A 24,402-nucleotide genomic window follows, 5' to 3' on the forward strand; every position below is an offset into this window, starting at 1 on the left:
CCCAGCTCAGCTCAACATCTGGGATCTCCCACAGTCCTTTTATAGTCCGTGACCCGGAAGTGCTTCTGAACCCCTGTCCATGTGACTTCCTAGCACTTCCGGGTCAGATGAAAACTCCTTATTCAACCCGGAAGCACGTCATTCCCTTTGTCTATGTGACTAGGACGCACTTCTGGGTTGTATGAAGAATACTCATTGCTCCTCCCTGCAGCTCCATCTAGTGGCACCTGTGGTATCCAGCAGGGCTGTGGATGAAAACTCCATTGTCCATAATTCCCTGCTGGTATTCGGGGCACCTCCATGCTGCTGGGAGGGCTCCACCTGGCAGCCTGGGGGTATTGGCCGCGATGACTGGCCGGCCATAGACCACACATGATTGAACCTTCTAAAATTATAAAAGGAAATAGTATAATAGATCCCATTTGTTACTTTAAAATAAACTGCAACAAGAACACAAAAACATATTTGGAAACTTGTTAAGGGCAGATTTCACAGAAATTTTAGAAAGTTTTTCTTCTCACAAAGATTCACAGACACATCGAATAAATGACCAAGTAATGTGGTAGAGTGCAGAACTTTTGGACCTTCAAATCCCAACTTGATGTTATTATGGACAATCTAGATGAACAGTATGGAAAAACTCGTTGGGCTGAGTGGCTAGACACTATGTAAATCACTATAGCTGCAAGTAGCTGGAAAAGTCTTTCTTTTTTAAAAAAACAAAGCAAAAATTATTGTTTTTTTTTTTAAAGGAATTCTTACTATTTGAATAGATACAAAAATATTCATTTTAAAAATATTAATTCTGCCTGCTAATTCTTGTACTTGTATGAGAGGAAGACATGGCGACTTTGTAAGGTCTTGTTTAACCCCTGAGTTAGTCTGTGTACCTGTAACAGCTGATATAGTTAGCAATACTTTCTCAAGCAGAATAAAAACTATTATTTATCTATTTATTTATTATATTTTTATTAATTTTATTGCAATCCATACAAATCAATCAAGTTTTTACAAAAAGAAAAAATTGAGTTAAGGACAAATCGATCCCCACCCCTGAGAGAGAGAGCAAGGCAAATGGCGTGAAATTTAAGGCTTGTAAACATACCTAGATTAATAAATTCTCTGTGCTTTATGAGCTTATTTTCAAATATTACTGATTAGATCCTGCCATGTTTTAAAAAAAAGTCTGTACGGATCCTCTAACTGAGTATTTGATTTTTTCCAATTTCAAATAGTATAACACATCGGTTTCCCAAAAAAAGAGGAGAGTTTGGGTTCCAGTTTAGCAGAATAATGGTGCTTTTCCACTGCATAGTACGGCACGACACGGTTCAGTTCAGCTCACTTTTGGGGGGTTTTCCACTGGGAACAGTACCTGGTACCTAGTCCTTTTTTTAGTACCACCTCAGCCGAGGTTCCAAGCGCGCCGAACCATTACCAAAACGTGACGTGTAAACTGCTGGTCACTGATTGGCCGGATAAAATCGTCATTACTGCGTCACTGGCTATTCTTTTCTTTAAAGGTACACACACGCGGAAGTTTGTGTCCCGTCTCTCCATCGCTGGACGCAGTTTGTTGCATAAGTGGATGAATGTTTCTTCAGACATTCGAAAGTTCTCCAGCCACTGAGTGTTTGTAAAACCGGGAACAATCACATCCCACCACTCTGAAGCACGGTTAAATGTCCAAACAGATGGTCTGTTGCGGCGACTTTTTTGCAAAATGTGGAAGATCTGTAATATACAGAATCAGCATTTTAATGTTAAACTGGCAGTTAAGTTCATTTTATGCTTTGCAACAGTGATAAAAGTTAGCTAGTGATGTGCTTTTTTTAGATGCTTACCCTTGCGCTTCGAGCTAAAGTGTTGTCGTTGTCTGCGTGTTGTTGTAAAAGTTCCACGGTGTCACGGCAGTAGAGGCGGCGCAACTATAACGACACGTGAATAATCCCGCCCACTCTAAAGCGGTACTAAACTGCAGTCGAAACGCAAACCGAGTCAAACTGAGCCAAACCAAGGTGAGCTGTACTGAACCGTGCTGTGCCGTACTATGCAGTGGAGAAGCGCCTTTAGTCTGTGTGCCAAAAGTGTAGTGAATGCAATCACAATTTGTTTGTCTTTCTCCACTTTAAACCCATCTGGAAGAACCCCAAACACAGCTGTTAATGGGTTAGGAGGGATTGTGAGACCAAGGCTGTCTGAAAGGTAATTAAAAATTTTGGTCCAGAATAATGTTAATTTGGTGCAGGCCCAGAACATGTGACCCAGTGAGGCTGGGAAAAAAGCCTATTATTTAAATATGGGTATGCTGAAGAGTTTACTTAAAATTCATGTTTGTTTTCATCTGTCACATTGCTTATTTACCATACATGCATGTAATGTCCTCCTGATTCATATATTTATACTTTATTAGGAGTACTGTCATTATTGTTGCCACATGAGGATCCTGATAGGACAAAACTTTGCATTGCTTTCAGAGAGCTGCTCTTAGGGTTTTTCATTCACACATCCATCATCAACTGCCCCTGCTATACTGGACTGTTTTGGAAATTGTTTTTAGTGTTTATTGTTAGCTGTTAGTGTTGTAATTTATTATCGCTGTCGGGGAGCTGGGAAGGGCCTTTGCGTACATTGTTTTTGTTTTATTGTGTGTTCTTTTTTCATTATTTGATTAATATATTTCATTGTTATTTACCTGTTCATTGTGCCACTTACAATGTCTCTGTGTGTGAGTGTGTGCGTACCAGGTTAAGACTGAGTGTGTTCCTTTGGTCCCACAATAACATAAATAAATCACTGTCTTTGGATGGTGTGAATCTTAGTGTCCCTGTGATCGTTACAATATCACCATGCCTAGATTGAAAGAGCTAATTGAGGCCTTTAGAATGAATGTTATGGATCCCTATAAGTCTAAGAATAGATTTTAAGAGATCTCCAAATAACAGGAAATTAACCCATCCACTATCTAGACGATCATCTACAAATGAAGAGGACTTCAGACAACTGCCAACTTGTCCAGGTTGCCCCAGCAAGTTTAGCCTGAAAGAAAAATATTAAATGCTGAAAGAAGTTTATGAGAACCCGAGAATGTCATCTTGTGATGTATAAGTGGCTCTTGGCATTACTGATTTCAAAGTACACGAGTACACCATCAGAAAGAGGTCTTCCAAGGAGGTGTTCCATGAGGAAATCTTTGCAATTCAGCAAGAACATCAGGGAAAGACAAAAGTTTGCCTTTGAACGTCTATCAAAAGTGCATGACTTCTATGACAGTGTGCTATGGACAGACTAGGCAAAGATAGCTATTTGGCCACAGTACCAGAAGACACGTTTGGGGAAAACAAAAGATAAAATTTGACCAGAAAAACCTGAAAGCAATAGTGAAGTATAGTGGCAGAAGTCTGTCAGTTTTTGGCTTGGTTGCATCAGGGCCTAAGCAGCGCGCAATCATAAAATCCTCTTGGAATTTTTCATTGAACCAGTTAGTGCTTGAGGGTAACTTTGATGCCAAGTTTTAAAAGGTTGAAGTTATTCCAAATTGGACCTTGCAAAATGACAGTGGACTTTAACATTCCAGTAAATCAACCATGGAATAGTTGAAAACAAATAGACAAAGCGATCTAAAATGGCCAAGTCAAAGTTTGGATCTGAATCCCATCAAGAAGTGACAAGGGAATTTAAAATGGGCTGTGCATGCAGGACTCCCTTCAGTTATCACAAAGGTGAGAGAATTCAACATGGAGGAATGAGAAAAACTTTGTTCCAGATGATGTCAGAGACTGCTACAGAGGTACATGAAATGTCTACTTAAAGGGGGCAATACTAGCTATAACAGCCAAGGGTGGACTTACTTTTTCCACAAACAGAAATTACATACAGTGGTGTGAAAAACTATTTGCCCCCTTCCTGATTTCTTATTCTTTTGCATGTTTGTCACGCAAAATGTTTCTGATCATCAAACACATTTAACCATTAGTCAATTATAACACAAGTAAACACAAAATGCAGTTTTAAAATGATGGTTTTTATTATTTTGGGAGAAAGAAAATCCAAACCTACATGGCCCTGTGTGAAAAAGTAATTGCCCCCTTGTTAAAAAATAACCTAACTGTGGTGTATCACACCTGAGTTCAATTTCCGTAGCCACCCCCAGGCCTGATTACTGCCACACCTGTTTCAATCAAGAAATCACTTAAATAGGAGCTGCCTGACACAGAGAAGTAGACCAAAAGCACCTCAAAAGCTAGACATCATGCCAAGATCCAAAGAAATTCAGGAACAAATGAGAACAGAAGTAATTGAGATCTATTAGTCTGGTAAAGGTTATAAAGCCATTTCTAAAGCTTTGGGACTCCAGCGAACCACAGTGAGAGCCATTATCCACAAATGGCAAAAACATGGAACAGTGGTGAACCTTCCCAGGAGTGGCCGGCCGACCACAATTACCCCAAGAGCGCAGAGACAACTCATCTGGGAGGTCACAAAAGACCACAGGACAACGTCTAAAGAACTGCAGGCCTCACTTGCCTCAATTAAGGTCAGTGTTCACGACTCCACCATAAGAAAGAGACTGGGCAAAAACGGCCTGCATGGCAGATTTCCAAGACGCAAACCACTGTTAAGCAAAAGAACATTAGGGCTCGTCTCACTTTTGCTAAGAAACATCTCAATGATTGCCAAGACTTTTGGGAAAATACCTTGTGGACTGATGAGACAAAAGTTGAACTTTTGGAAGGCAAATGTCCGTTACATCTGGCGTAAAAGGAACACAGCATTTCAGAAAAAGAACATCATACCAACAGTAAAATATGGTGGTGGTAGTGTGATGGTCTGGGGTTGTTTTGCTGCTTCAGGACCTGGAAGGCTTGCTGTGATAGATGGAACCATGAATTCTACTGTCTACCAAAAAATCCTGAAGGAGAATGTCCAGTCATCTGTTCATCAACTCAAGCTGAAGCGATCTTGGGTGCTGCAACAGGACAATGACCCAAAACACACCAGCAAATCCACCTCTGAATGGCTGAAGAAAAACAAAATGAAGACTTTGGAGTGGCCTAGTCAAAGTCCTGACCTGAATCCAATTGAGATGCTATGGCATGACCTTAAAAAGGCGGTTCATGCTAGAAAACCCTCAAATAAAGCTGAATTACAACAATTCTGCAAAGATGAGTGGGCCAAAATTCCTCCAGAGCTGTAAAGACTCATTGCAAGTTATCACAAACGCTTGATTGCAGTTATTGCTGCTAAGGGTGGCCCAACCAGTTATTAGGTTCAGGGGGCAATTACTTTTTCACACAGGGCCATGTAGGGTTGGATTTTTTTCTCCCTAAATAATAAAAGCCATCATTTAAAAACTGCATTTTGTGTTTACTTGTGTTATATTTGACTAATGGTTAAATGTGTTTGATGATCAGAAACATTTTGTGTGACAAACATGCAAAAGAATAAAAAATCAGGAAGGGGGCAAATAGTTTTTCACACCACTGTACCTTTCAATCATATTATCTTTATCTAACGATACTGTTTAAATAAATATCAAGTTTTGATATGTTACTATGAATTTAAAATGAAAAAACATTTTATGTGGTGCACTTACCTTTTGACATCACCATATGTCCAAACAGAGATTGCAGAGTCATGTTTTGAATCTTTCACAATTCCACCTAGTAAAACACTGAGAAGAGCAATACTATAACAGAGAAATAGTATATGCTCTTTATTCTCATTAGTTGGCACGTCTGAAATAAAACAACAAATATTTTCTTGCCATATCATTTCCAACAGAGGAGGCAACTTTTTGTTGATTCTGGAGATGATGTAGTAAATGTTTACTCTATTACCGTAAAAATGAAGTTTCTTAGAAAATAGAACAAATAATCCGTAGAAGTTCCCAAAAGTCAGGAGTCTCCCACACCCTACTTTCTTAGTATAAACACCCATGTTTAATATTACATTTCAAAACACAAATGTTGTACGTCCTTTTTTATCACACATTTCTCTGTTTGCATCTGTCAGAATTATCAAAATATTTACAACAGTTTTATTAACACCATACAGATGACAAGCCTGATCTTTCTGTGAGTTTGTGCCAAACAGTACAGGATATCCTGATTTAAAGCAAAATATTATAGGACAAATGGTGAATGAGGCTTCTTCATGCTAATTTGCACTCACCCCTACTAGAAAAAAAACCTTTTCAGCATATTTCCAACAGGTAAGATTTTTTTAGCCAGTAAAGTGTATATTTTGTATTAAAAATAATATATACTGTATATAAATATATATACTGTATATACTGTATATATATATATATATATATATATATATATATATATATATATATATATATATATATATATATATATTTGCTCAAAAAAATTAAAGGAACACTTTGAAAACACATCAGATCTCAATGGGAAAAAAACCCTGCTGGATATCTATACTGATATGGACTGGGTAACGTGTTAGGAATGAAAGGATGCCACAGCGTCACATTGTTTGAGGAAATGAAAATTCTCAACCTACAGAGGGCTGAATTCAAAGACACCCTGAAAATCAAAGTGAAAAAATGATGCGGCAGGCTAGTCCATTTTGCCGAAATTTCAGAATCGTACTCAGTAATTTGTATGTCCCCCACATGCTTGTATGTATGCCTGACAACGTCGGGGCATGCTCCTAATGAGACGACAAATGGTGTCCTGGGGATTTCCTCCCAGATATGGACCAGGGTATCATTGGCATGCAACCTGCTGGCATTGCATGGACCGAAACATAATGTCCCAGAGGTGTTCTATTGGATTTAGGTCAGACAAGCGTGAGTGCCAGTCAGTAGTATCAATTCCTTCATCCTTCAGGAACTGCCTACATACTCTCGCCACATGAGGCCGGGCATTGTTGTGCACCAGGAGGAGCCCAGGACCCACTGCACCAGCAGAAGATCTAACAATGGGTCCAAGGATTTCATCCCAACACTTAAAGGCAACCAAGGTGCCATTGTCTATCCTGTAGAGGTTTGTGCGCCCCCACCATGGAAATGCCTCCCCAGACCATCACTGACCCACCAACAAATCGGTCATGCTGAATGATGTTATAAGCAGCATAAAGTTCTCCACGGCTTCTCCAGACCCTTTCATGTCTGTCACATGTGTTCAGGGTGAACCTGCTCTCATCTGTGAAAAGCACAGGGCGCCATTGGTGGACCTGCCAATTCTGGTATTCTTTGGAAAATGCCAATCAAGCTCCATGGTGCTGGGTAGTGAGCACAGGGCCCACTAGAGGATGTCGAGCCCTCAGGCCACCCTCATAAAGTCTGTTTCTGATTATTTGGTCAGAGATATTCACAACAGTGGCCTGCTGGAGGTCATTTTGTAGGGCTCTGGCAGTGCTCATCCTGTTCCTTCTTGTCCAAAGGAGCAGATACTATTCCTGCTGATGGGTTAAGGACTTTCTATGGCCCTGTCCAGCTCTCCTAGAGTAACTGCCTATCTCCTGGACTCTCCTCCATGCCCGTGAGACTGTGCTGGGAGACACAGCAAACCTTCAGCCAATGGCACATATTGATGTGCCATCCTGGAGAGGTTGGACTACCTGTGTAACCTCTGTAGGCTCCAGGTATCGCCTCGCGCTACCAGTAGTGACACTGACCATAGCCAAATGAAAAACTAGTTAAAAAAACTGTCAGTAAAGATGAGGAGGGAAAAATGTCAGTGGCCTCCACATGTTAAACCATTCATGTATTGGGGTTTGTCTCATTGTTTCCCCTCTAGTGCAGCTGAAACTGATTAACAACCCCCTCTGCTACTTAACTGACCAGATCAATATCCCAGAAGTTTCATTGACTTGATGCTGTACTCTGATTAATGTTTTTGAGCAATATATATATATATATATATCCACCAGGCGGCGCCCAGGTGCCTGAGGAACCCTGGAGCCCAGCATTTCCGCCACACCAGGAAGTGCTGGGGGGAAGAGAACAAGGGACACCCAGATGGCTTCCGGGTGCGCAGCCGGCACTTCCGCCACACTGGGGTGTGGCTACAACTGATTGCCGGGAAGCAGCTGGAGCCCATCCGGGTTCCCATATAAGGGGCCGCCTCCCTTCAGTCGATAGTGGATGTCGGGTGGAAGAGGACAGAGCTGGCGAGAGGACGGGAGGCGGTCAAGAGAGAGGCACGCTGACTGAGAGTGTGGCCTGGACTTTGGGGAATCGGTGCAAGAGGCACTGGGGTTTGCAAGTGCACTGAACTGTGTAAATATTGTAAATAAATAGTGTGTGGTGGAACTATGTTGTCCATCTGCCTGTGTCCGGGTGCCAGTCCACAATATATATATATATATATATATATATACTGTATATATATATATATATATATATATATATATATATATATATACAGTCATATGAAAACCTTTGGGAACCCCTCTTAATTATTTGGATTTTTGTTTATCCATTGGCTGAGCTTTGAAAGTAGCAACTTCTTAATATATGACATGCCTTATGGAAACAGTAGTATTTTAGCAGTGACATTATGTTTATTGGATTAACAGAAAATATGCAATATGCATCATAACAAAATTAGACAGGTGCATAAATTTGGGTACCCCACTAGAGACATTACATCAATATTTAGTTGAGACTCCTTTTGCAAATATAACAGCCTCTAGACGCCTCCTATAGCCTTTGATGAGTGTCTAGATTCTGGATGGGGGTATTTTTGACCATTCTTCCATACAAAATCTCTCCAGTTCAGTTAAATTTGATGGCTGCCGAGCATGGACAGCCTGCTTCAAATCATCCCATAGATTTTCGATGATATTCAAGTCAGGGGACTGTGGCCATTCCAGAAAATTGTACTTCTCCCTCTGCATGAATGTCTTTGTAGATTTCGAACTGTGTTTTGGGTCATTGTCCTGTTGGAATATCCAACCCCTACGTAACTTCAACTTTGTGACTGATGCTTGAACATTATCCTGAAGAATTTGTTGATATTGGGTTAAATTCATCCAACCCTCGGCTTTAACAAGGGCCCCAGTCCCTGAACTAGCCACACAGCCTCCACCAAATTTGACAGTAGGTAGCAGGTGTTTTTCTTGGAATGCGGTGCTCTTCTTCTTCCATGCAAAACGCTTTTTGTTATGACCAAATAACTAAATTTTTGTCTCATCAGTCCAAAGCACTTTGTTCCAAAATGAATCTGGCTTGTCTAAATGAGCATTTGCATACAACAAGTGACTCTGTTTGTGGCGTGAGTGCAGAAAGGGCTTCTTCTCATCACCCTGCCATACAGATGTTGTTTGTGCAAATTGTGCTGAATTGTAGAACAATGTACAGATACACCATCTGCAGCAAAATGTTCTTGCAGGTCTTTGGAGGTGATCTGTGGGTTGTCTGTAACTGTTCTCACAATCCTGCGCATATGCCGCTCCTGTATTTTTCTTGGTTTAACAGCGACTGTGCCTGTGGCCTTCTATTTCCTGATTACATTCCTTACAGTTGAAACTGACAGTTTAAACCTCTGAGATAGCTTTTTGGAGCCTTCCCCTGAACCATGATACTGAACAATCTTTGTTTTCAGATCTTTTGAGAGTTGCTTTGAGGATCCCATGCAGTCACTCTTCAGAGGAGAGTCAAAGGGAAGCACAACTTGCAATTGACCACCTTAAATACTTTTTCCCATGATTGGACAAACCTGCCTATGAAGTTCAAGGCTTAACGAGCTAATCCAACCAATTTGGTGTTGCAAGTAATCAGTATTGAGCAGTTACATGCATTCAAATCAGCAAAATGACAAGGGTACCCAAAATTTTGCACAGCCTATTTTTCACACTTGATTTAATTTCATACAACTAAATACTGCTTCACTAAAAATCTTTGTTCGAAAACACCCCAGTACTCAGATGTGCCTAGGAAATGAAAGCCATACCACTGTTATCTTTTTTGTTGAAAGTAGAGTAAATTATTATGCAGGCTGAGAGGGGTTCCCAAACGTTTTCATATGACTGTAAATTGAAATCTGTCCCTTATATCTGAATTGATTTCATTGATAGTCACCTCTCCAAATATGCACAGAGTATTAGTAAGCTACATAGTTAATATATCAGTTGCTATCCATACAAAGACATCCTTGCCATATGATGTTTTCATTTTGGTTATTTTTCCATTTACTCCATTGAGAAGTAACTATTCATATATATAAAATGTGCAAATCCTATGCTGTGCCTTGATAATCACAAAAAAGGAAACCACATGAAACCTAGAAAAAGGATTAGTGAAAACACACATCCTTGATAGAGTCCACTATGTCCACTATGAATGAACTCAACTTAATGGTAAGCATTCAGACTCAGCTCTCGTTGCACACATAGAAAATGAATAGCACACAGTGCCCCATATTCCTGCAGCACCTCCCACAGCTGAAGGCAAGGGCCATGGTGATACCCTCTTTTCATATCTTGAAAACTCATGTAGACTGGGTTATCATGCTCCTATACACTCTCCAGTATCGGCTGCCTAGTCACATTTAAAGTATCTGTGTCATTTGCATACGTTGATTTAAGCAGGTTTTTGAGAAGGACAGCCTCAGCTGGGTATGTACCCTTAGCGTGAAACAGCCTTGTTCTCCAAATGTCCTATTAATAGTTTGCTTCAAATCAGCAGCAATAATAAATAACCACTCCACATATAACTTGCTCTATCCAACTTAAGGTTCAGTAGAAGCTAAAGAATGTACCTGGAAACTTCATTCACAAAAAAAGTCATGGATGGAAAACACCAATTCATCACAAGTTACATTCATACACACACATACAAACACATTCATCCACACTTAGGATTACTAGACAGTTTGCTGTTGGAGATCTGTGGGGCCGCTGGATGAAGCTATTGGGAATCAGCTTCCCTGCCCTCATCTGTCTCACCTAGAAGTACTTCCAATGCATACTGGTGATGTATTTATGGGTCCCACTTTAAAGTAGCCAGCCCTTTTTAGTCAGGTGAATCAGAGTTGGGGAGGAGTGAGACAAAGATTATCTGGAGAAGAGGCAAAGAAATGAAAAGAAAAGATTGAATTATATTGGAGTGCAGAGACTGGTGAAAAAGAAGGGAAAAAAGAGTGAAAGCTTTAATTAAAACAGAGACTGCGTACACCATTGCTGCGTGTGGGGTTTAGGTCTCTGTGGTGCCCCACACGTCTTACTGCTGTCTATTAAGATTGTCATAATTTGACTATTTTTAGCAAAGTCATTCTTCTAGCCCAGCCTTCTTTGTAGCTCAGAAGGACAAAATGTATGTGCTATTGTCGTTTCATGCTCAGCTTCTACTGTCTCTGTCAAACACTACAATACATTATTCAGAAGTACCGCAGACTGCTTGGTGGCCTGCTTTACTATGCCTGGACACTCAGCGTCAGAGGATAGCCAGCTCTGGGCCGATTCACAGTTGAGTCACATTTTACTTTATTTAAGGACTTTATTGTGTTTTGAGGCACTGTACATTAGATGTTTTGGAAAATTTCCTATATCCTTGACCTGAGTGCTGTTTTCCACAGACCCTGTCTTGGATCTGTTTGGAATGTTGGTCAGCCCATTGTTTATGTTTCCTTGGAAATGCACTAACAAATCTCGAAAGCTCTAAGACACCGATATATTTATTCTGAACACATGTGAAACCCCTTAGCTGCACTCACATGGACTCGATACCTCCCAACTGTGCAGATTGGAGTGGAATTTAGTTGTATCCAATAAGGAGGTAAATTCTTGTAAAATCAATTTTATGTTTTTCACTTATAATTAATTTTTAGAAATGTCTGGATTTTTTTCACATTTACATTATGGAGTAATTGGTGTTCAAGAGTGGCAAAAAATATCAGTGAACTTCATTATGGCTCCATGCTCTGACACAACTGTAGAAAAGGAGGTGAATACTTTAAAAACTGTTTTATTTAATTTGTTCAAATACTTCAACTGTATAAATCAATTTCTTACTTTTTCACAGTTATGGCAAATGTATGTTGTTGATGACTTGCTAATGGTAGACCAAAAAACTGAAGCAGACATGTTGTAATTTAAAGTCCAGTGCCTTGGCTGCTAGGCCACATTGACAGCCTGTGTAAAGTAAGTGTACCTTACCGTAAAGAGTTACCTCACCCAAAAGTTACAGTTACAGCGTTATTCTGGGAACCTTGAATTCCAGTGTGTTTTTCCATTTTATTGAGCATCATTTCTCGTATTATACACTAAATTGTTAATATTTGTTTTTACATTTGCTGCCCCTAATAAAGTTTATAATTATATGATAAGATTTGTTGATTCAATGGGCTAATACCTGAACTAAGGCCAAACAAGTTACTATAATGTGAGGACTGTTTCTGAGTTCTCTATATAATCGGGATAAATCTGTTGATCATAAGAGAAGCACTACAGCTGAGCTGAGATGGGTATGTCAAACTGACATTTGACTTAATTTGTAGTCTTCTTTAAGATATTGTTTGTTCACTTCAGCATGTGTAATTGGAAGGGGAGTTATCATAAGTCTATGAATCTGAAATAAAGAGGTTGAGAAGAGGTCATTTAACATATAACATTCAGAGAAGACAGATCAGACTATGCCAGTTTGGGTTGGGCAGTAAAGATTGCAGACACTGTTTCGGTTATGTAAAGCATCTGTTGTCTGAGGACAATGGGACAGTGCCCATGGCTGCATTGGCAAGTCACTTAAGGACTTGGAACCGGTTGAAACTTATTGATCAATTATAGCCTATTAATTGTGAGTAAATGAAGTTGTTTGTAATGGGGTGAAGTGCTATAGTATCTGGAGCATTCAAGAATTTCTGGGCATCACACATTGCAAACACATGGGGTTATCTTTCAGGAAATTGCAATGTGATTGTTTCTGTATTGCCCACCTTTTAATAAACTACTTTGTATTTCCCTAGATGCTGTGATAAATATACTGGCTGTCCTTTTACTGACAGCAGTGGCCCATGTCATGGAGTCAGAAGCTGTGCAAGTCAACGTAGCAAATGCCAATCTTCTGCATGATTATGCTATCAAGATTCACAATCTGCGCATTGGAAGAAGCATGAGTGGTAAGTTAAGCCAAAGAGATAAGCTGGTCATCAAGGGAAAAAGCTTACCAGTCCTGATTATGACTTATATTTTAAGCAGTATATCAAATTATATAGCTAAGTCAACAAAAGAAATGCAAAATTACATTTTGGTCTTATATACTTTACCCAAAAATGATTTTTTAAAGTTTACTTATTACTTAACTGACATTGTTTATGGTTGTGGCTGAGAAAAACTTATAATCTTGTTTTCATAGAGACCAGAGATAACAAAATTCCTGGTAAAATGGACTTCAATGGATACCTGGCTTGAAAAACTGCAAAAAATATGTAAACATCAGTGAAAAAAAACTCAGATTACTCATTACGAATGTCTGGGATCCAGTTGTATTCTCACAAAGTTCTTAACACGTGTATTTTAATTAAAATACTGTAAAATAAACCACTTCCCAGAAAAATACTCTTACGCATAACAGAGAAGTGCATTCAAACAAGACTGAGATTTTATAATGAACAGCAGCCATACCTCCTCATCCATTGGTCATTCTAATAGTTCATTCATTGGCCACCATTGCAATTCATATAACAACATTGCCGTGTGAGGACTGAAAGAAGGGTACAATCAGAGATTTCAAGTTAAACCTTTTGAGCATATCTGAGGTGCTGCAACAAGCAGATGTTCACTTCATTAATGGAGGTTTACAGGTTACTGATAAAAATTGTCCTGTAGTTGTTGTTTAATGATCAACAAAGGAGGGGAGAGTCAATTCAAAAGCTTGTTTGCTTTTGTAATGCCTTGCTTGCATGAGCATTTTTCAGAATTGGTTTATTTAGCACTATTTAGCCTAAATTGATGTGTTTTGAGAAAGCGTGAGTTTATAGCTGGATGCATGATATTTAGATTATGCAACATGAGTAATTTGAAGTTTTTATTTCATATTGTTTGCTGTTGTTCAGCACAGATCCCCATTCAAGTCCAATCTGTCATTAATTTTGCTAATTCTGTTTTCCATATAAACATGGAGTTAAAATTTTTTTTGGCCATCACTACAATTTGTGATAAGTACCAGATAATATGTTATCATTTTGGATGGATTATGTCTTTAAAATCATAATGTCTCCACTTCACAACAGCTTTTAAGACAAACATTAATGTAAAGTGGCTGGGATAACAAAAATGCTCTAAAGTCTTTCTCCAAATCAACATCATATATACTATACCAGTATAAAATATAATAAAAATAAAAAGAGGAATAACCTTGGTGGTTAATCATCACCCAGAAAGCGGATAGTAGACATCATGTACTATATCCATTCATCCATTATCCAACCCGCTATATCCTAACTGCAGGGTCATGGGGGTCTGCTTGAGCCAATCCCAGCCAACACAGGGCGCAAGGCAGGAAACAAACCCCGGGCAGGGCGCCAGCCCACCGCAGTCACATACTATATGTGTACCAAATTTCAGGTCAATAGTTAAAACGGTTTGCAAGCTACATGTGATTTAAAATCCTGGACAGACAAACAGACAGCTGTGGTAGTGTATTATATAAGAAGATGATTAAATGTGAAGGTCTGCATGTCCAGTCCCTCAGAGCAATCTGATTGGTCAGTTTGGCTTTGGTGATGTGAAGAAAGGGGAAGTGCGAGTGTGAGATGCATAAGGAGGAGTAAAAGCCCACGCTTAGAGTTTAACCTTCAAAGATGGAAAGAATGAAACCAGACAGAAGATCAGAGACTGAGAAGCAGGCTTTGCAGGAAGATGCCAGAGATGAGAGGTTCAGACACACATGAATACACAGGAAAATGCTAAAAGTACACATAGAGCAAGGGATGGTGAAACATAATCCAGAATGACTTTCCACTGCATGGACTTTTGATTGGTCACAAGACTATAAAGAAAAATCAGTTTCTGCCAGTCATAACTGTTTCTGAGTTTTTAAACCTGTGTTGAGACTCATTACATCTTTTTCATTTTCATTTTTTTTCTTGACAATTGGTTATTCCACATGCTCAACACATATAATAGTTTTTCTTTTATCTAACAGATCAAAATTAGAAGCATATATTGACATTTCAATTTCTGGTTGCAATAACTCTTGACAATAAATGCAGCTCCGCAAAGTCATCTCATATTGAACTTAAAGAAAGTCTTCCTTGCATTGGTACTTAATTTCTAGACATTGTCCTTAAAAAGTAGCTGATCAGTCACATAACCTCTCATCAAAAAAACAGGCAGTTTATCTAATCATTAGTTCAAAAACAGAACAAAATGCTTCATTTATAAATAAAATGTTATTTTAGGTAAGAAACATAGTAGTTTTTTGGTGAGGTTGTTATGTTATTAATTGTAGCACCAGAGAGTTACAGTGTGTTTCCGGTTGATTAGCATACGGCAGTAAGAATTTTACTGTATTGCAGAGGGGCAGCTGCAGTTACAAGCAGGTTTTGAGTTTTCAGAGAAAGTTATTTTCCGTAATATAAAGTAGTTGCCTCTTACTGGAGAGTGTGTATGTTATTATTAGCCATTCTCATTTTGAACTGCTAGAAAAAAGAGATACACAGCCCATGTTGAGGCAGGACAGGAGGATGCATCCAATATTTTCATGATACAAGTCACATAATCATTGATTGTAAAACAAGTAGGATTGGGTGTAGAAAGAGTTTTTTATATGTAAATGTGTTTCTACGTTATAATATTCTTCTCTGACACTTGCTGCAAAGGATGAAGTTCTTTTGGAGGTTTACTAATTATAGAAGTGAGTGACCTAAAGACAGAGGGAGAGCTGGAAGTTTGATTGGGAACATCCATATTTTAGTCCTATTGACTAAAGATTCTCATTTCTGCAAAAACATGAATGAGGACCTAAAGTGCTATTTTCCAGATTTTACACGTAATGTTCAAATACATGCATGCAAAGCAAGGTACTGTAGTTATTCTGTCCTGTATTAATGCCCCTTACCTAGGTGTCTTTTGGTTATTTTGTAGCTCTGTCGTTTACAAGATTGACTTTTTCTTGTGTTTTTACCCCATTCTTGTGTTCTCTGGATTTTTCCTTTTTTCCTGTATGTTTTATATGTTGGCCATTTCACCTGCATATGCCTCAGTCTTCATGCTTTCCCTTCCTTTTCTTGGAAAATTTCATGTTTTTCTTTTCAGACTGAGGACAAAACTGAAGGTATTTTCACAACTTTCTTTACAGTTTATCCCAACGATTGTGATGATTATCCTCCCAGTTACCCTGACGGGGTTTATGTAATCCAGCCTAGGAATTCACATCCCCTGGTGGTCTACTGTATAACTATGGACAATCAGAAGTGGACAGTGATCCAGAAAAACTCAATTTCTTCAGAGATTGAGTGGAGGGAATCCTGGACTACTTATAAGTATGGGTTTGGCAATATTGAGGGAGATCACTGGCTGGGAAATGAATACATCCACAAACTTACCACCCAGCGCGCGTACAAGGCACGAATTGTGCTTAATGTTACAAAGACTGATGTCAGGTATGCTGACTATGACACTTTCAGCTTGGATGAGGAGTCAAGAGGCTATGCGCTGCGACTTGGACAGTACTCTGGAACAGCTCCTGATTATATGATTGAAGGAAGTACAATTCATGACAATATGAAGTTCTCCACTAAGGACAAAGACCAAGATCGTAACAGTGGTAACTGTGCCACGTCTTATAATGGTGGCTGGTGGTATGACAATTGCCTTACTGTACAGCTCAATGGGAAGGGCTACATTTATTGGAACACCCTTTGCCATGGTGATTGTGCAGCCTCACTCATAATGATCAGACCTTCAGAAATTTGCAAAGAATGACCTTAAATATGACTGCCATATTTGCATCAGTTTAATTTTATTAGTGCTGGGGCTTGTACAAATGTGGCTGTTTAAAATAATGTTATCTGTAAGGTTTTCAATAAAACAATAAATAACTTTTATATAGGTGTGTAATGGGCTAGAAATCAGGGTTTAAAAGAAAATGACTTTACTATGTGTTGCTTAGTGTATTGGGCTAAATCAGTGTTTTAAATTCCCTGGAAAATTCTGTAATCTATTACTGATGGCTGTCTGTAGGACCTAAATATTCACCTGTCTTGCAAAAGAGTTACCTGCCTCTAATAATCAGACTGTGTTGATTAGTGATACAGAAACTGTCTGCTTCCTTTGAAAATTAACGAGTTCTGTGAACATTGATTTCTAATCAGGTATTCCTTCATGGCTGCTGGCAACAATACTATTGTTTAACCAGAGTAAATGTGTTTTTTTTTCTGCAGAGGCATGTACCATTGTTTAACCGATTGTCATGTTGACCTATGCAGAAATTGAAGCATTTATAGATCTCTGGGTAAATGAGAATAAAGTAGAACAGAGACGTCTGGTCTGAGACTCGTGATTGCTGCCTACTTCTTTTATGCTTTTGATGCCATATCGCTGTGGTGACGCCCAGTAGCAGCAGTGGCTTGTACCTGGCTCAGGTTCCCCTAGGCTTGAAGCCTGGCAGCAGGTGTTTACAAAAAGAAAGTCCTCTGTCTTCTAATCCTGATTTTTTTTATGTAGTTGAAGGAAAGAAATGGTTTCTCACACATTTACCATAATAAAGTGTTTTAGTAGAAAATAATAAGATAAGTAAATTTCATCTGAAAACATAAATATGGTACAGTGCTAGATATAAATGCATGCACTAACTCAGCTTCTGGCATGGCCATTGTTACGTGTATTCCTTAAATAGTTTCTTCTAATTTTACTGGTTGGCTTAAAGCAGTGCAGGGTTGGACGCATATTAACAAATGGCAGGGCAGCTACATGAAGTTGAGTTCCAAGAGATGGTGCGGAAGAGTTCAGGTGGCTGCTGAGCTTCGCGAGTGCTTCAGCCAACAGGAAACTGTTGAAACTTAGCTGTTGGGAGGAAAAAGAGAAAGTAAGTTACAGGTGTGGTGAGAAATTCTGATAACATGTCAAAATGACATCTCCTGTGCTTTGTGTGCATGCGTACAGCTTTCAGCAGTATCAGCGCAAGCAGAAGTCTAATCACGAGTTCACAGAATAGAAAAGGGCAGATTTTCGTAAAATAACTGCAGAGACACTAATTTGAGGATTACAGTTCAAATTAGCAGTCTTCAGAACTGGCAACAGTCATTAAATAAAAACATCAGAAATGTTAAAGCGTTTGTTAATAAAGGTCATCAGCTTTATGATTATTCGCAGGCGGAGTTATTATAAGCAGTCAACGGCAATCAGAGCGTGTCTTGTACCAATTAAATATCAGTGAACTAGCTCAATAAATAAACGTGTTCATGCTGCTATATCCATGACAATTACAGGGGCCCGATTGGAGTGCATATTAAATACCACCTCCATCGGTGTAGATAAGCAAGTGTGCCAAATTTACCAGAGGATTAAATTAGTGTACCCGCAATTGGACCAGGTAAAACTTCACATACAATCAAAATGTAAAATATGAATTCCTTTCGTAGCTTGTACGAATAAGAAGCTGGCTATGAGCTAGTACAGTAAGCTGCGAGGAAGTTAGCTAACGTTTCCTTTTACTACACAGTAGTGCAGTGCTTAGCGCTCCTGCTTCGTGGATCCAAAGAGAGGGGCTTGAATGCATATCCTGCTTTTATAAACTTGCCAATATCCATTTCTATGGGGTGTAACTGTGTACGTAGCATCAAACTGTTATGCGATATGTCCTGGTCGAAAATGATGCACAGTCGCATGTGATGGTGTTTATCAGAATGTATGCAGCACACACGTAGTATTAACTGGTGCGACCTTTAAGAATCTCGTGCGCAGTTACTGGTAAGTGGTGGGCATGTGAGAGCAAGTGGAGGGTACGAGATTATTTCACAGCAAAAAAAAGGTTCCCCGTTAACAAATGCCTTTTCCACCGAAAATACTATTTTCATAGTTCATTTTCCTGTAAATGGCATAATTTATAAACTTACAGTATTTATGCTTCAAATATAAATTTTCTTGTACTGAAAACGGTGGCGCAGTGGGTAGTGCTGCTGCCTTGCAGTTAGGAGACCTGGGTTCGCTTCCCGGGTCCTCCCTGCATGGAGTTTGCATGTTCTCCCCATGTCTGCGTGGGTTTCCTCCCACAGTCCAAAGACATGTAGGTTAGGTGCATTGGCGATCCTAAATTGTCCCTAGCGTGTGTGTGTGCCCAGGATTTGTTTAATGCCTTGCGTCCTGTGTTGGCTGGGATTGGCTCCAGCAGATCCCCGTGACCCTGTAGTTAGGATATGGAATGGATGGTTGGGCTTTAAAGAGGTTTATTTTCACAAAAACAACAACAATAAAACAAACATTTTCAAAACCCAGGTGGGATCATGAAAGTTTGATTTCTGTCAAAGTCTCTCCAAGTCACAATTCTAGGCTTTAGGGAAGAGTATTTGTCGCAGTGTCTTTTTCTTATTCACAAAATGAAGCATATAAAGTGGAATGTATGACAAAATTTAAAAGGGAATTGCATTCTTACAGCTGAAGAGGGTCCATGAAAATAAGACTGTGAAAAGATTAATTAACACAAAGAAATGTCCTTCTGAAAATAAATACAGTTATTTAATAATACCTCTGTCCATTATTATATATTTAAAATACCTGACATTATTGGTGAAATGTCACTTATGACAACATGTTTAAACATTTACCTCATTTATAATGATATTTATTAATTGTTAATTTAAATTATGTAATAATAATCCCCCCAAAAATCAAGTGATCAATTTAAACATTTTCAAATATTTGAAAAAACAACTTTAACAATAATTTACAAGGGACAAGTACTATTTATGTGTTATTTTTACATTCAGATCTTTTTCTGTAATATGTTCATAATTATTTTTTACACAAAAACAACAAGCAAAACTATAAAGCAGATGTCTCCAGCTGCTGGTTGTTGAGGCATTTAATGTGGACCCTCCTTATGCAGTCATCACATGCTACCTGAAAAAACAAGCTATTGAATGCCTTTATTAATTTTTATTTCTGTCCAAAGACTCAAAATGCATTTCTAGCATATTCAACTCATTTTTAAATATAAAAACCATAATGGACAATTTATATTTACGCTGAAGCCCCAAGCTGTTTACAGTCTTTCTTGTCTCAACAGACTGTTAAACCTATGCAACAGTTGACCACTGCATAGCCTATCACTCTATTTAAAGATTTAATTTCGATTGTCCAGTGTCTATAGCAAGCATTTTACAGGTCAATCAACACTTGTCTTTGAATAGTGAGTATCTACTACTTCTTTATTGCTTGATGAGGTGGCCCATAAATGATTGTTAATAACTGAACTGGACTATCTGCTATAGGAGCACTTGTGACCACAGTTAAGAATCATCATCACGTAAGGGAACATGCAGAATACAATCATGTGTTCTGCGTACTGAACATTCATTTTCAATATTTCGTATAGACAAAAGACGCTTATTATGTTCTGAAGTCCAAGGTAATTATCATCCAAGCTTGCAGAGGAGTTAATAGTCTAGTTTAAAAAATAATAAGGCAGATAAAATGTATAATAACTGCGTCTGCTTCTTTTTTTAAATAACCACACCGTATGTTGTACAAAAAGTGTTGTAACCAGAACTTCTTTTCACAATATTTTCTGCTGTAACATTTAAAGCTAATTGAGCTACCAAAATGAGTATTAACAAATGATAAAAAAAATATGCTGTTTAATGATATTGCATTTTAGTAAGATAACATATATATAAAGTGACATCATCTTGATGACTGTACCAAATAATCGTACAAAACCTCAGAAATGAGAAGAGTATCTCTGGTTCCTTCCTATAGATTGTCAGACATAATTCTTTTTTATGGACCTTTTTAATAAGCCAGTAGTTAGCCCTGTTTGCTTTCCATCTGTAACAACAGATCAGAAGCTCAGTGCATTGTTTGAGTAAACTGTATAGTAGGACGTGTGTGTTCTGCAGATGGAACATGACTCCAAAATTGTGACTGTTTGTGAACATTAAAGACCCGCCCATGGGCTGATAGCTCATAGCTCATTCATAATTTCTCATTGTTTTTCTGTTTAATAATAATATTAATACATTGTATTTATATAGCGCCTTTCCCATGCTCAAGGCACTTACAGAATATAAGAAAGAACGACAGGGTATACAGTATATAGCATAGTACAAAGCAAATAAATAAATAAAGAAGATTAAGACAGTAAATTCAGAGAAAGCCTAACAGACAACAGAATTGATGGTCTAGCACACACACACACAAGTTACATGAGCATCTTGACATAAAGGTAAACTGAGAGAAGTGGAATGAAGTCAAGTAGAGCTAAAAGCCTTCCTGAACAGATGAGTTTTGTCTCCTTTATCTCATTCTGTTTGACTTTTAAAGTGTTATATGGCCTGTCAAATGGTTCTGTATGAGTTAGTGACTCCTTGCCACCTCTTGGTGATGATGGATTGAAAAAAAATACAAAGAAAAAGACTTCATTTGTCTCTGTGCCAGCACCTCAGGTGAGAGTTCTGTCATTGTACACTGCATTACTTATTTTGTTATTAATGAACCTTTTAAAATAGCAGTTACTTTTTTATTCAAATGATTTACATATAGCCTTAACTAATTGTAATGTCTTTTAGTATACAGTAATTCTAAAATATTTTAGCAAGCTGTAGTACATAGCTCACAAATTTTTATTACCCTAGCACAGTCTCACAAGGAAAAAATGTCACATGTATCTGCTTGGTAAGAGTGCATTGCTCTGAAATGGTTGAGGTTAGAATGACATACTATTGTTCGTCTTAGTAGATGACTTAACTAAATTCTAAGTGATCTATGATTTTTTTCTTCTACATTGCTCTTGTAGTACGTGGCCTTTCTTTACTTCAAAACTCTGTTTCATATTTATGGTGACTTGTAACCATCCTGATGTAGCATTTGTGCAGATATCCATCTGTTTACTGAACCTACACAGTCCTGGCAAATTGAGAACAAGGAATATACAGAACTAGTCTGTCACATGGACCCTTTAACACACAGGCACACTAATATCATTGGGCCTGTTTAATTTTGACAGCATGTCTCTGCTCTGTGGAGAATAACATGGGGGGAAAGCATGGAAAGTCCACCTTGGTCAGGAATCGACCCAGAGCTGAGCTACAGGTTACCTTATGCTACAGTATATTTGTGTGAACCACTTAGTGTACACAGACAGAGGCCATCTTGTAACTAAATTGTTGATTTCTTACATATTTATGTGTACCAAAGACAAATAAACATTTTAAACCAAAGCAAATATGAATTTATGCACATTATGAATTTAGTGTTTTTCAGTTTTGTGCTGAAAAACTGTTTCATAAAGAAACTATGTATGTCAGTCTTCTTGGTGTGTTTTATTGGTGTTGCAGGGTGGGGGTCTCAGGATATAGAAGGTAAATTGGTGTGGCTTTGATGGAAGCACTTCTTTCATGGTTTAAGAACTGTTAAGTTGTATTTCAGGACCACCAGCAAAGCTGTATTATACAAAATGGATGTTACATTTCCTGACTCTCATCTCACTACAAAATTTGATGGCAAAACCTTAGAATGAAGCCCTGTGTTATTTTGCCATTGATTTCTTGGTGATCGTTAGCTGTACTCTTTGATGAGCTCATGGCTTTTTGGTCTTTAAAGCTGGAGAGTTGAAGTTTACTCTTGTGCTTCTACTACAGATACAGTGTCATGGAGACATCCTCACGAAGGGTCATAACTTATCCAAAGAATAGTGGAGGTTTTCCGCCAAGATGCTTGCCATGATCACATTGAAGAACTGTTCAGAAAGGTGGGTTTGCATTATATAAATCATAGTTGATAATTATTGCTGGTATTAAAGTCCAAAGTATAAATAAAGTATGTATAAAAATTGACAACATAAAGCAAGTTAAGCCCCAGTGCAAACTTTGTCAATAAAGTTTACTGTAGAATTTACTTTGAATATCTGATCAGGACAGTGCAACCAGTACTTTCTTAGATTGTCTTATGTAAAAGTAACAGGAGACCTATAATCAAATCTCCAATCCATTAAAAATATGTCTTCAATAAGCATTGTTTTTTTTAAACAATCATTCTAGTTTTATATGTTTCTTGTAAATTTTTTGTTAAATTTTAAACCTTAACTTTCAATGCATGAAAGTTATATTAAAATTAAAATGCAAATACCTTCCATCCATCCATTATCCAACCTGCTATATCCTAACTATAGCGTCACGGCAGTCTGCAAATATAGTTTAAAAAATGTAACTTTTCATGTGTTTATGGGGAATTATTATTATTATTATTATTATTATTATTATTATTATTATTATTATTATTATTATTATTATCTATAGCACTTTATGTTCTGGGCGGCACGGTGGTGCAGTGGGTTCGCTTCCCGGGTCCTCCTTGCGTGGAGTTTGCATGTTTTCCCCGTGTCTGTATGGGTTTCCTCCACGTACTCCGGTTTCCTCCCACAGTTCAAAGACATGCAGGTTAGGTGGATTGGCGATTCTAAATTGTCCCTATTGTGTGTGGGTGTGTGTGTGTCCTGCAGTGGGTTGGCGCCCTGCCCGGGATTGGTTCCTGCCTTGTGCCCTGTGTTGGCTGGGATTGGCTCCAGCAGACCCCTGTGTTCGGATTCAGCCGGTTGGAAAATGGATGGATGGATGGGTTGGAAAATGGATGGATTATAATAATACAGTGCAAAAGTGAATATTCATTTAAAGAGCCGGGGGTCCAAGAGTGAGGCGTCTTATTTTGTTTAACTCTTGCTATCGTATAGTACATTCTGCCTGTTGGCGTTAATTATATATATTTATATTTTTCAGACATCAGACACTAGAAGCTGCTGACTAACCCTTCTGTTCGTTGCCAGTCTGTAGCAGCGAAAAAGTAATAGCAGTAAGAGTTTTAACAGACTTCATTGAAGTGGATCATGAGTTTGTGTAACGTTAATGAAAATGGCCAGGAGAGGTGAGTGTCAAAAGCTTCGATGCGATTTCCGACACAAGTGCTTCACACGTTTTGATGCTTCTTGAGGCTTCACTCAGCCCATCACTACCTAGAAGTACCGGCCCCATCTGACGATACTCACCGCCTCTTTAAACAGAAAGCTATTTCTCAGCTGTCTATCTAGTGATGGGTGGAGTGAAGCCTCATCGGAAATCGTGTCGAGGAATTGAAGAAGTTGACACTCACCTCCATAGTGACATCTCCTGGCCGTTTGTATTAACTGCACATACCCTGACATTTCAATGTCTATCAGGGAACTCAACAGAATGAAACTGCAGACGCATGGCCAGAGTGATCGGCACGTGCACGGGCAGACTG

The 24,402-nt window shown here is 38.6% G+C and overlaps 1 protein-coding gene across 1 annotated transcript in view; it reads left to right on the forward strand.

Moving 5' to 3' along the window:
• Nucleotides 1-17,378, forward strand: part of LOC120530579 (fibrinogen-like protein 1-like protein) — a 54,688-nt gene extending 37,310 nt beyond the window's left edge. Inside the window, exons 2-3 of the mRNA XM_039755000.1 lie at nt 12,933-13,085; nt 16,268-17,378. Coding sequence (XP_039610934.1) covers nt 12,986-13,085; nt 16,268-16,893 — 726 coding nt within the window. The 5' untranslated portion in view covers nt 12,933-12,985 and the 3' untranslated portion in view covers nt 16,894-17,378. The remainder of the gene's footprint in view (nt 1-12,932; nt 13,086-16,267) is intronic.
• The last annotated feature ends 7,024 nt before the right edge of the window (nt 17,379-24,402 follow it).

This window comes from Polypterus senegalus, chromosome 6, assembly GCF_016835505.1.
Source record: "Polypterus senegalus isolate Bchr_013 chromosome 6, ASM1683550v1, whole genome shotgun sequence".
NCBI lineage: Eukaryota > Metazoa > Chordata > Cladistia > Polypteriformes > Polypteridae > Polypterus > Polypterus senegalus.